The sequence below is a fragment of the Hypanus sabinus genome, chromosome 28 (genome assembly GCF_030144855.1).
Source record: "Hypanus sabinus isolate sHypSab1 chromosome 28, sHypSab1.hap1, whole genome shotgun sequence".
In the NCBI taxonomy this organism is placed as follows: domain Eukaryota; kingdom Metazoa; phylum Chordata; class Chondrichthyes; order Myliobatiformes; family Dasyatidae; genus Hypanus; species Hypanus sabinus.
In genome coordinates this window covers 23,109,929-23,123,459 of record NC_082733.1, presented here as the reverse complement: position 1 = coordinate 23,123,459, position 13,531 = coordinate 23,109,929, and the positions used below count along the sequence as shown (strand labels likewise).

General features: G+C 37.6%; 1 protein-coding gene across 7 annotated transcripts in view; it reads left to right on the top strand.

The window, feature by feature from the left end:
* Positions 1–5,931, top strand: part of mef2aa (myocyte enhancer factor 2aa) — a 193,673-nt gene extending 187,742 nt beyond the window's left edge. For all 7 annotated transcript variants that reach the window (XM_059952709.1, XM_059952713.1, XM_059952710.1 and 4 more), the window contains one exon: positions 839–5,931. In XM_059952709.1, the coding sequence (XP_059808692.1) occupies positions 839–1,148 (310 nt within the window). In that variant the 3' untranslated portion in view covers positions 1,149–5,931. The remainder of the gene's footprint in view (positions 1–838) is intronic.
* Positions 5,932–13,531: the final 7,600 nt, after the last annotated feature.

Genomic DNA, 13,531 nt, shown 5'->3' with positions numbered 1-13,531 from the left:
ATGCAGATGAACAAGTCGCCTATCATAGAAACCAAAGCTAGAGGAATGGATTCTTGTTCAACCCATATTTTTCCATGTTTCTTGATGCTCTTTACCCCATTTCTGATGAGCCTAAACTGCTCTGTACATTGATACCCTTTACTCCTACTTGAGTGACTTCATACACATATAATATTTCCTTAGATATCCTTTTAACACAATCTAAAGGCTTTTTTTTTTGGACACTTGGATCCCAGCTCCAACAGTCAATGCTATGAAGCTAATTTCCTTGAGTACATAAAACTACCAATTATAAACACGCCAGTTATTGATACGCTAAATGATATTATCCATCTATTCTGCAATTTTCTTTGAACTAAGCAATTTGAGTCAGCTTGTATATTTGAAATAACCCAAATTAAAAAGCATCTTGAGTAAAAAGATTTATACTGCATCTTGAGCAGCAATAAAGCAGTTACTGAGCTAGCATCTACTTCTACGCAGGCAAACATCTGCAAAGGTGTTCTATAGATCGTGCTCATATTAACTTCAAGCTGATTACAGCTTTACATTTAATTTTTAAGAACTGAACGGACTCACTTTTTACAAGCAGAAACTAAGCAAACTGTTAGTTGGAAGTTTTCTTAAAACTTTTTTTGATCTTGCAAGTGGCAGTTGCTATGTTTAGAAAGCCGAAATCAGCAAACAACCATCACACCATTAATTTGCAGCATTCCTGAGCAATAGATGCTGAGCATGATTTTGTTTGGCATTTTAACTCTGGTATATAAGTAACACCAAATATCATCTTTAATGTATGCTTGGTCACAATCATTTTATCTGTTTTCATTTTCTGCAGAGTTAACAGTCAGTCACTTCAAGGTGCAAACCTTTCAGTCAACACAAATCAAAATGTCAACATCAAATCAGAGCCCATCTCGCCTCCCCGAGATAGAATGACGCCCTCGGGTTTCCCGCAACAGACGCGACATGATACAGGACGCTCGCCAGTTGACAGCCTGAGTAGTTCCAGCAGCTCTTACGATGGGAGTGATCGTGAAGAACCACGGGGTGACTTCCATTCACCCATTGGACTCCAGAGGCCCTCAACGGATGACCGAGAGAGCCCATCCGTAAAGCGTATGCGGATGGACACATGGGTGACATAAAGCCCTCGTTTTGCTGCAGTTTTGTAGTAATCTCTTTTGTTACAAGAGAACTGTCCTTACATATCTAAGACAAGGACGTGGAAAGTGTATAAGTTAATCAGGTACTCTACAGTGCAAATTAATTGTATATTTGCAGGTGTCCCACATTTAAATTGTAGTCACTGTCCCAGTCTGGCACTTATTTGTATTAGCTGTTATCTTATACTGGTTTGCAAAAAAAAAAAATTATATTCAACCCTACCATGCTTGCAGAAACAAGACAGTTGGTTGTCAATTCTGACAGTGTCCTGTATGTGTGTATAAAAAATGGTGTGGCTAGTTAAATTTTCTGCTTAGTATCATTGAAGCTGTAGAAAGAAACAAAAGAGAGCAATACTGTACATAAAATAAATGTATGATATTGAACCTGGCATGGGTCTCCGTCTCTTGAAGGAGTGTTTTAAACTGCACGGTGTAGGGTTGAGGTGAGCAGTTCTTTCTGCATGTGCAAAAACGGGTTGTTGAAGCGACAGAACAGTTTATTGGAAACATGCATTAAGTACCTGCATGAGAAATGAGGAGACAGTAGGTGAAATATAGCATTAAGAGAAACTTAATATATTAAGTTATAATTGGAATTTGGTTAAAGTTCTTTTATGTTGATGTCTGAAATCCAAATTTGATTCCAGATCACTTATATATATTTTTATTAAAAGAAAACATAATACCCTGACTTATTATTGATTATATAGAACTGTATAATTTTAAACACATTCAGCTATGAAATTATTTATATATGCCAAAGTTGCATGTTAATGCTCTCTAGACATGGTTTATCTTGTTACCTTGGCTTAGATTTGCTTTTTTTAAATGCAGGCTAAACCTTAAAAGCCGTGAACACTTGCTAACCTATATGTAAAGAGAATTTGAGCCAAATGTCTGTGTATATAGCATCCTAAATATATCACTTTTGGTGTCAGTGTACAATGTATTGTACGTTCACCAGATCAAAGTATATTTTTGTGGATAATCGCCAATTTGACAGGGCAAGATCCTTATGCGTAGATCATCCACTGGCAATTACTATTTTGTTTAATATGCTGTACTTCCTTGGGTTTTAATTATATATGGCATTTGCAGAAAGTAGTAAAAGTTTTATTTTCCTCTATGGCAGTGAATGTGTATAATAATTGTCATTTGTGCTGTATGGTAATGCTTTACTATACATATAAAAAGCAGATCCTCAATCCCAATGTTATATTTGTCATGCACAAACTTGAAAACAAGTTCCTTATTGTAGACTGTTGTGGATGGAATTTCACTGCTTTATTCAATTACACTTTTCTGATATAAGCTGCCTTTTGTGATAATTCACTGACAGTAGACACTTGTGGTTTATATAAAAAAAATACCTGCAAGAGAGTAGTGCGGGTGAGTACCTTTTGACAGTAATAAATACAAAAGGTGTCTTTTATATATTTAAAATAAAGGATTGTTCAGTGGTGAGTGCAATAGGAGATTTGACAATCAAAGGGGGAGGCCTGAGTGCACACTTGTAGAAATAGAGCAATAGAGTAAGGTTTGTACCCCCTCGAACGGACTGACCTGATGACTCCCAAGTGAGTCAAGGTTGATTGCACCAAAGGGAACCAAATCCGTTCATGTTCATCTCTAGTACACATTAAGTAATTTAGTGATTAGAAGTACGTAATAAAAAAGTGGGAACTAAATTGACATGTAAATTGCCAATTGTTTCCAGTGACATCACTGTAGAAACTGGCCCCTTCATTAATCATCGGATTTCATCTCCAAAAATGATGAGGTATTTCAATGGGACATAACAGTTATACTAATGAATAAACAGTCATTAATAAGTAATAAACAGTTGATTTTTGGCAACCTTTAAAGCTCAGTATACACAGCCATAAAATGATGGCAACAAGCTTGCAATTGAATAGACCTCTTTCTTGGTTTATAGTGGATTCCATTCCTTGTATAGAGTGAAGCTCAAAGTGTATAACCTGACAGGCTCTGGAGGTTTATGCCATTAGTACTTATCTGTTAAGCTGGAGTTATAAGCATTGTTTTGTATGACTGGTGTTCTTACAAAATGTACTTATGATATGATCATTACTGCTGTTTGGTTCTTTTATTAACAATAAAATATGGGCAGAATATTCCTCCTTTGATCTTCTTTAGGAGTGTTAGAAATCAGGCCTTTCTGTTTAGCTAATTGAAGAATATAAATCCTTCAGATGTATTCAAAATATTGTTTCATTGCTTTATCTAATGTATATATTCAACTGATTTAAACCAAGTGTTTGTACTATGCATGCATCTCTTACTGAATTAACATTTAACACACTCAAATCAGTATGTTTTTCCACATTTACACGTTCCCATTTTAATTTGTTGAAAATGTGTTCAGATGACAAAGTAAGGCTAATGCTACTGAAATGTTGGCAAGGGTTATAATTTGCTCACTCACTGCTGAACAGACCACTTTTAAGCTGCAGAGAAGCAGCTGAGTTGTGTAATCTGCAGAATGGAAAAATATTGCTTTATTGAATTATGCATGTAAATGAAACTTTTCTGTACATTTGGTAAGAAGTTTGCTTCATATTTACTGTGTCTCCTTGTGTGCAAATTGCCTTATGTGGTGGCATCATTTACGTTTTGTTCTTAAGTAAATGTCCAACATTGTGGGCAATAACTGTCAGTGCAAACTTGGTTTAACATAGGAACTGTTGCTAATTGTTAATACTTTTATGTCTATATTAAGAAAACCTAGTGATTCAAGTTAATAATTTAAGAAAAAAGTTTTCAAATGCATCCTTTTCCTTCACTGTACCCATTACCACATAACTTTTCGCACTGAGATTACCAAGCCTCAGCAGCTAGGGACGTTGAAAGGTTGGAGCGATGCCTCCTTTGTAATATAGTGATTAATGGATTGTAAAATGGTATGGGGTCATCTGAATGAAAGAAAATCATGTACTTTTATTTGATAGCTAATATTTTTGATAGAAAGTGTGTAGTATTGAAATGCGCTAGGTACTGCCACCATTCTACATGGCACCACAGAATATTTCAAGGTATCGTCATAGCAAACTACAACTCCCTATTTTAGCCTAACTAAGTTATGGTGTGACATAATTTAGCATCTAACGTTTGAGAGAAAACAATAATATTTTGAGAGATGCATTAAACCTGCAGTGTGTATGGCTGGATTTCCTACCTATTATTCTTAATCCTTGTTTTCTAGATTCCCCTTTGTCCAAATGCTAAATGATTATAATTTGGAAGATTGGATGCACAGTACTTGAAAACACAGATACATCAATTAGAGTGGTAATCATGATTGCCAAATTTCTATCCTGATTTTTTTTTGGAGCGGGGTGTCATCAGACTTTTTTTTAACTGAAGTCAAAGACTAATAAGAGATTTCTTAAAGGAATAGGTCATCTCTGTGCTGTCTGAGGAGATTTTACTTGAGGAGCAGTAGGGGCTGTAAGCAGGCTGACATTTAGTATTTAGGGCATTTGTTCCCAATTCCCAAACGTGAAACAAAATATATAACTACAAAAAATGTTGCACCAGCAATCTGAGTAATGAGTACAAAATCCATTGTCTCTCAAAATGTAACGTGTATCAGTAGCCTGTGATAGCAAGGGAGTGCATACCTCAAATTTGCATCAGCTATTTTGCTGTCTGCTGAATGCACAGCTCCTGAAAGGAAAAGGAGCTTCAATAACACCAGGAGTTGATGACTATCATGACATTTTGATTTAGATGTCACATTTTATTCAATTATGTAAAGTATCAATATTGTGAGTAGTAAAAGTACTATTCACTCTCAGGGTAAATTCTAAATAACATTTATTTACCATATCAAATAGTTTCATTGGTATCACAATCCCATGGACCTATGTTAATAGGAATTTAAAAAGTATCTAGTGCCCAACATAAAGATGTTGGAAAATGGATACCTTTACATTTAGTCATTAATTAATTCAGAATCAGATTTATTATCACTATCTTTTTTGCAGCATAAAGATCACTGGTAATCGGATTCTGAACTAATTTATGACTTATGCAAAGGCATTTACCAACACCTTTATATTAGGCAGCTGATTTAGCTGGTTCTTTTTGAATTCCAATTACTAAAGTTCTCTAATTGATTACTAACATCCAGGTCCTATTTCACTTCAAACATTTTACAAATATTAAAAGCAAAAATCTTAAGATACCTTGTATAGTAACATGTAGGATGAGGCTTATCCAATGCAATCATTTTATGCAATGCTTAGCTGTGGAAACCAGGGATATATGAAGGTGATGTCCATCTGCACACAAGCGACAGTAAACTAGAATTCAAACTTCCTGTCTCTGGACACTGTTTATGAAAAACTAAACTAAGTATGCAAAGAGAAAAGGAATACAAATGAGATTCTCTTGCACAGACTTTCTATCCTATGCTGTGTAAGACACTTCTTTGCAAAATATTTAAAATGGCTTTTTTTAAAACTGATGTATTTGGTAATTGTTTGTTACTTGTAGAAATCACCGGAGCTGTTCACGGTTTAAATTTTAAGCCTGTTGGCAGCACAAGCTGGACTTTGTTGCCATCATTGAAACAAATGTTGATGAGACTTTAAGTTAACCTGCAATTTCCCTGAATGTGTTGTTTTACTTCAATATACAAAGATAAGTGAACTTTTTATCAGATGATTATGCTAGAGATTGTTGTAAAAATTTGTACCCTGCACTCACTTAAGTAAAGATATTGGCTTTTACTGTGTAATGAGAGTCCATGTCAATTATTCAATGCAAATTTAAAAATGCATTTAATGCATTTAATTTTACATTTAGTGATAGTATGGATATATTCAATTCTGTAACAGAATTGCAAAAAAATGGATACAGATCTCATTGCTGTGGATTTCTTGTGGTCAGTCTTGCAATGGTGTTTGCTGGTCACACCGGATTATTTTCAGAGCACACCTAGTCACATTCTGAATTTTTTATTTTTGGTATCTCCTAAAAATGATCAGCATAATTTATAATATTTGAACCATTTTACAGAGGCATGAGGGGAAAAAAATTAAAAACTGAATTACCTAATTTCTTACAACTATGAAACTTTACATAAAAGCCACACAATAAACAGGAACACATATTTAAAACATTTGCAATAAAAAAAACCAAAGAACATTCAATTTTCTAATTTGTCTTAAGTTCTAAGGTTCTCAGTCTGGTTTTAATATCCTTCCATGACCTTACTGTTACCTTGCTCTGTAATATTGACAGCCCTGAAATTTGAAATAACTACTATCCAATTCTATATTATTGAGAATCCTTAATTTTGATTACTTCTTTACTGACAGGTCTTCAGCTGCAAAGTTATAAGGTCTCAAATTCCCTTCTTAAACCTCTCTCTGCTTCTACAAAAATGCACTTTGGAACATATCTCTATTTAAGCTTTTGGTCTTTCCCCAATATCTTATGCTCCAAATTTTGTTTAACTGTGCACCTGAAAAATACCTAGGATGTCCAATTATATTAAGTTCATCATATATTGAGGAGAGTGTTTTGCAGTTACATTGAAAGGATTGTAAAGCAAGCTATGTAGTTTAGAATAGATAGATACACTATCATTCCCAAAGGAAATTATAGTGCCACAGTAGCGTTACAAGTACACAGATGTACAAATATAGAAAAGAAGTAAGAAAGAATAAAAAATAAGTTAATCTCAAACAGTCTAACAGGAGTGGGGAGGGTGGAGGGTTATCACTTACCTGGCTGTAGGTTGACTTAGAGCCTAAAGGCTGAAGATAAGAATGATGTCACCTAGCACTCTTTGGAGCAGCTCAGTTATTGAAAGACATTTCAGAAATTTGAGCCTAAATGACTGGAGTTCAAGTTCAAAGTACATTTATTATCGGAGTTTGTATACTGTATACAACCTTGAGATTTGTTTTCTTGCAGGCAGCCACAAAGCATTGAAACACAAAAAGTTCATTTAAAAAAAAACCCATGCAACAAAGTCCATCAAACTCCTAGTGTGTGAATAAAGAACCATTTGTGCAAACAATAAAAAAGTAAAGAAATAAACACACACAATATTAATGGTAGAGTTCCTGAAAGTGACTCCATAGCCACAGCTGATCAGCACTCTACTGCAAAGCCAATATGAGGGAGTTCAGACAGCAGGCGAAGATAAACTGTATGCTGTCTTCCTCCCCTTGTAAAGGCAACAAGGACTGTAGAACCTTGAGTGAAGTCTCTTCAATATCTTCGAAGTGCTTGAATATTAAGAGATTAACTTAGCTTTCCCTGGAATAAAAGATTAGCTACATAAGCAAGAGTTTATCCCTGTTGACTTCACTTTGAAAGGAAAATTACAGTATATCATTATAAAATGTGGCTCCTGACTTTAAGGCCTTTACTTGACAGAAACTGCACAGAGACAGAGGAAGTCACTTTCGCTTCAGGTCTTTGCTGTCTTCCCTTCATGTTCTTATATTGACTTATTTTTAAAGGAATTTTGGGTACGATACAGAAAGGTGGCAGACTCCAAAAGGGATCTGCTTTGTTGTTAAGGATGGTAGCAAGGCCAGCTTCAATGTAGGAGGCACAGGGAATGTTTAAAATGTTAAGTTCGGGCTGCTGCTCAAGGTTTCACTTGAAAGTACTGGGCTACCATGAGGCATGCTTTCAGTAAGAGCCTCACCACCCTGTCACCAGTCCTGTTTGACAAGTTGTTGTAGTGGATTCTGTAAATGGGTCTTACTGTGTGATCTCACTGCACAGGTGCGGGATGGAATGCTGATCGATAGCCTGCTTTATTTCTTGATACAGTCAAGATCATTGAATTTGATTAGTGTTTCAGTCATCCAGGCAAGAAGAAAGTTCTGCTCTGAACTGATCTGTGTCCTATAGCTGGTAGAAGGGCTTTGGGGAGTTGAGGGAATAGTCACATTAGAATGTTCAATCTCTGGGCCAGTAGGTGCTCTTGTAGCTGCAATCTTTTATATGACTTTAAATTTCTGCTAAATAGTGCCTTTGAAAAAGTTGGTGCTAACAGATTCAATGATGGTTTTGAAGTTCAAAGGTCAATAGTGGAGTGTGCATGTCAAAAATGTCTCCAGCTGCCAATTCTCCAAGTTTGTACGTGGCCCAGTAATATTTGTATGCAGGTGCAGTATATCAGAATAATAACAACTAGAACTGAATACTACTATCAAAAGTGAAAATCACTCTAACTTGATTGTGCAGGGAAGGCACATAACAGTATGTTCTCAACACTTTTAGATATTGATAATATCAGCCAAGTTCTTAGCATAGTATACACAGCCAGGAAATGTGATAGCCTTGCACATGTGTATAACGAACAAAATGAACTTTTAGATATCCAACCTAATATGGTGAATTGGGTGCCAATGTTAATCATTGATTATTAATTCCTCTGACTGCTGATGCAATATGCCTCAAAACTAGAATGTGAGCCAGCAAAGTGAGGCTGCTAATAATTGAGATGGGATTTTACCTAATGCAGATCTTGTCAGTGAACACAGCGAGGAGAAAACGCACCAGTTACAAAAAAGGGCAGGGTACTTCCCTGCATGATTTAAGTTAGACTACCTGATCTTCTCCAACAGTAAGCTCATGTCTAACAATGCCATCATATTTGTAAGTGTCAGTTTCACATTCACAGGCATAAGCTGGGGCATAACATCCCAGACAGTAACTGCCTTGGTGCAACCAAGAGCCCATCGCACTAGTTTGGGGCCTTGCCTGTCACCTGCCGTATCATAAATACAGAACAAGAAGTGCCTTGGGTCCATTTCCTAAAGAAATTTGTTGGGCCCTTTTCATAACCAAACTATGCTTAGGGGATCTAGAGTGTTTGAAATGATCCACTTGTGTCTGACTCTGAAAGCTCTTAAAGAAGCTAATGGATGCTGAAACCTAAAATACTAATTTGAAAAATAAAATACTTCATCCTTACTCCTGTCAATGAAGTAACAAACTGTAATAGTAAACTTGATGTAACATTAGTTGACATTATCTGTGGTTAATATCTTTATCACATCAATTCCAAGTGGCAAATATACCCAGGTGAAACAGACCAAATGACCTACTGCACTGCAGACTAACCAAACATTTGCCCACCTAATAGTACTGACTAGAGTATTTTGACAATTGTTTTAATGGGCTCTGAAGCCCATAATAAACACCAACAACTAACATTATGCATGTAGGATCAGGAGTCTGCCTCATAAAGGAAATCTGCAGCCTTTACTCCATTTTAATCAAGGCTTTTTCCAGATGACAGCTTTAGTGGCCGTTTATTAGGTACAGAACACAGTGTGGTCTTCTACAGCTGTAGCCCATCTACTTCAAAGTTCAACGTGTTGTGCATTCAGAGATGTCGTTATGTACAGCGCTGTTGTAATGTGTGGTTATTTGAGTTACTCTTTCCTTCCTCTCAGTTAAACCAGTCTGGCGATTCTCCTCTGACCTCTCTCAATAACAAAGTATTTTCCCCCATAGAACTGCTGCTCACTAGATTTTTTTTCTCTTTTTCATACCATTCTCTGCAAACTATAGAATAACTGTTGTGCATGAAAATCGCAGGCGATCGCCACTTTCTGAGATACTCTAACAACCCTGTCTGGCATGAACAATTATTCCATGGTCAAAGTCACTTGGATCACAATTTCTTTCCCATTCTGATGTTTGGTCTGACCAACAACTGAACCTCTCGGCCATGTCTGCATGCTTTTACAATTTGAGTAGCTGACGCATGATTGAGTAGATATTTGCACTAATCAGCAGCTGTACCTAATTAAGTGGCCACAGGGTGTATATTGGGAAGAAGGCTCTGTAGGTGGCAGTAATACACCTTAGGTTGGTCTGCCAACTACCACTGAACATTAAAAGAATGTTGGGAAGGAGTTAATTTGCTGATCAATATAAGAACATTATGCACTTTTTCCTGTGAGTGGGCAAGGGAATGGCATCTGACGTTGGAGATTGCAATCATCCTTAAGAAAAAAAAATGTTTACATTACTTAAGTATAATGGCAATGTAGCACAAAGGGCTGAGGAATATTTCTGAACGAGAAAAGCATAAAGCACTGGATAGTATCTATTATTTTTAAAGCCATGTCAATTTCATAATTCACTGTAACACCCCAGTTAGAACTGCAACTTTTTCTATCATTCTTATTTCCTGTATGTCACAAAGCATTTTACTATCTTATTAAATTAATGACACAAATTCATCCAATTGCTAAAACAATTACTGTTGGAAAGTATGGATTTTCATACCTCCTTGGATCTTGTCCATATTTCTATTTTTCCACAAAAAATTTCTTACTATTACATGCATTTAAGGTCAGTAAGAGTTTAAATCAAGGATTCTCAACCTTTTATATGCCATGGACCCCTACCATTAACTGGGGGGTCTGTGGACCCCAGGTGGGAATCCTGGTTTAAATGAATATATATCAAATGAAATGATTTAAACCTAATGTGAAGAAGAAAATCACAACTTAATATAAAATGTTGCATGTGTGCCTGGTGCTTTCTTGTTAGGGTGAATGGAATGACTTATCAGATGGTAGGAAAGAATTTGCTTTGCAAATTATTGTGATTTTGTCTAAATGACTTGAACAGAATGTACATTTTGGTTTGCACAAGTCATAGGACCATTGCAGGTCACACATTGAACCATTAGATAGGTTGACAATCATTTATTGAATTGGGCAAGACTCTGAAGGATTTTGTTCCAAGTTTCTGAAATCTCTCATTTGTATCCATTTATAAGGGGAATAGTTTCCATTCCTCTAATATCCAGCTTACTGGGGACCATAAGATCTTCCCTTTGATGAATGCCGTGTATCTAGGAAGCATCCTGACCTTTTCCTCAGGAAGTCTACACTGCCAAACATTTTCATTAATCAACACAACCCAGAGGACTGTAACCTTGGGGGTATGTCATTGTTGACTTCATGTTTGGTTTTTGCTGCTTTCCTCTCAAGTGTGTGGGACAATACAGGGTGGCAGCAAATTCATTGAAGGATGTTATTAGGAACTGGCTAAGAGGAAAAGGACTAGTTAACATGTTATATGAGCATTCCTCGTGGGTTGTGGGAACAAGACTTCTGCTACAGGCCTCTCTTGGTGGAGTTGGGCCGCCTTGCACTTCCTTTCAACAAGAACCCAACCACCCAATCAAAGTATTTGACAAGTTCCTTTTCATATATTAAGAGAATGATAACGACGTCGACTCAGGCCTGAGAGGCCAGTGTCGGGCATTTTCATGCTTTACAAGGCACGGAACGAAAGACTGTGTGGCGCGCCACTCCTCACACAGACATTTTGCAGTATTTTTCTTTATTTTACGAGGTCAAGTTGCAAGCTCAACACTCAAGCCGGCATGGATGGAAAGCATACTCAGGAACAGCCCGACTGGATTCGAACCCCAGAACCTCCGTTCCGGAGTCTGGCACTGATGTCACCACGCCACCAGCCGACCATTGAGAGAAGCAGCACGGTAATAAGCCCCTCTGGCCTGATGAACCTATGTTAGTCAATTACACCCATGAGACTAATTTACCTACTAAACCATATGTCTTTGGAATGTGGGAGGAAATCAGAGCACCCAGAGGAAATCCACGTGGTCATGGTGAGAACATACAAACTCCTCATGGACAGTGTTGGAATTGAACCTGGATCACTGGCACTGTATAGCATTGCGCTAACCACTATGCCCCCAAATAGTTGCTGCAGTCAATCCTGTAGGTGGGACATGCTCTAATTACACTGCACAAGTGGAGAATGGAATGCTAATTGTTGATCTGCTTCAATCACTATCATTGATTCTTATTATTGTTTCAGTCACCAGGGCAAGCAAAGAGTTCCACTGTGTCCTGAGGTAACCTGTATTTCCATGGCTGCTCACTTTAATTTACTCTCCCACCTTAGCAGAAGAGCTCAGATAAGCGAGCCACACAGTTACAGAAGAGTGTGGTAAACAATATTGGTCTCCTCAAAATGAGGTTTTGTAACCTGTATCAGCATGGATGTGTGCCCATTGGTAACTGGAAGGACTCACAATGTGCTACACACTATGTAATCTTGCAAATCAGAAACAGCAGCTGGTGCCAGTCGAATAACAGCAGACATCCAACCCCGCAAAAACTCATTTCAGGGAGGTAGCACTGTCAATTTGCGGGAGACTCCCAGGAGAGGTGGGATGTCTGCAGTAGAGGAGCTCCTTAGTAGCGAGCCAGCTAGTTTAAATAACGTTAGCTATGCTAATGAATGAATTGCTCCTGCTCCCTCTCCCTCTCAAAAAAATCGATTTCTGGGATATTGTATATGATTTGCGGGCGTCAGGGAGCCACTATCAATTTGCCGGAGACTCAAGGAACTTCCGGGAGAGGAGGGATGTCTGCAACAGGGAGACCCAAAACTTAAGGACTAAGAAGCAGAGCTTGAAATGTAGCAAGAGAAAGTGGAGGCCTACCAAAAGGAAGTCTTTTCCTGGTTGTTCTGCTGTTTAAGAAATGCTCCAAGAATAAACCAGGAAATCATTGGATAGTGAGCCTCACATCAATAGTGGGAAAGTTGCTGGAAGGTATTCTAAGAGACCAGGCATATGAATGTTTGGATGGACGAGGATTGATTAGGGATAGTTAGCATGGCTTTGTGCTTGGTAGGTCATGGCTAATCAATCTTATGAAGTTTTTCGAGGATGTGACCAGGAAGGTTGATGAAGGCAAGGTGGTGGATATTATCTACATGGGTTTCAGCAAGGCATTTGACAAAGTTCACATGGGAAGTTGATCAAGAAGGTTCAGTTGCTTGGCATTCAAGATGAGCTAGTAAATTCAATTAGACATTGGCTTCCTGGGAGCTGCCAGAGTGGTAGTAGATGGTTGCCTCTCTGACCCATGGATCAATGCTGGGCCCATTGTTGTTTGTCATCTATATACAATCTGGATGATAATGTGGTTAACTAGATCAGCAAATTTACAGATGACACCAAGATTGGGGATGAAAGCTTTCAGCAGGATCTAGACCACCTAGAAAAATGGAAAATTGGAAGATAAAATTTAATGATGACAAGTGTGAGGCGTTGCACTTTGGGAGGAGCAACTAAGGTAGGCTTACACAGTGAAAAGTAGGGCTCTAAGGATGCGTTAGAACAAAGGGATATGAGAATGCAGGTCCAAAATTCAATGAAAGTGACAACTCAGGTAGATAGGATCATTAGGAAAGTTTTTGCCACATTGGCCTTCTTAGATCAAGGTATTGAATACAGGAGTTGGGAAGTTATCTTGAAGTTGTATAAGACATTGGTGAGGCCTAATTTGGAGTATTGTGTGTAG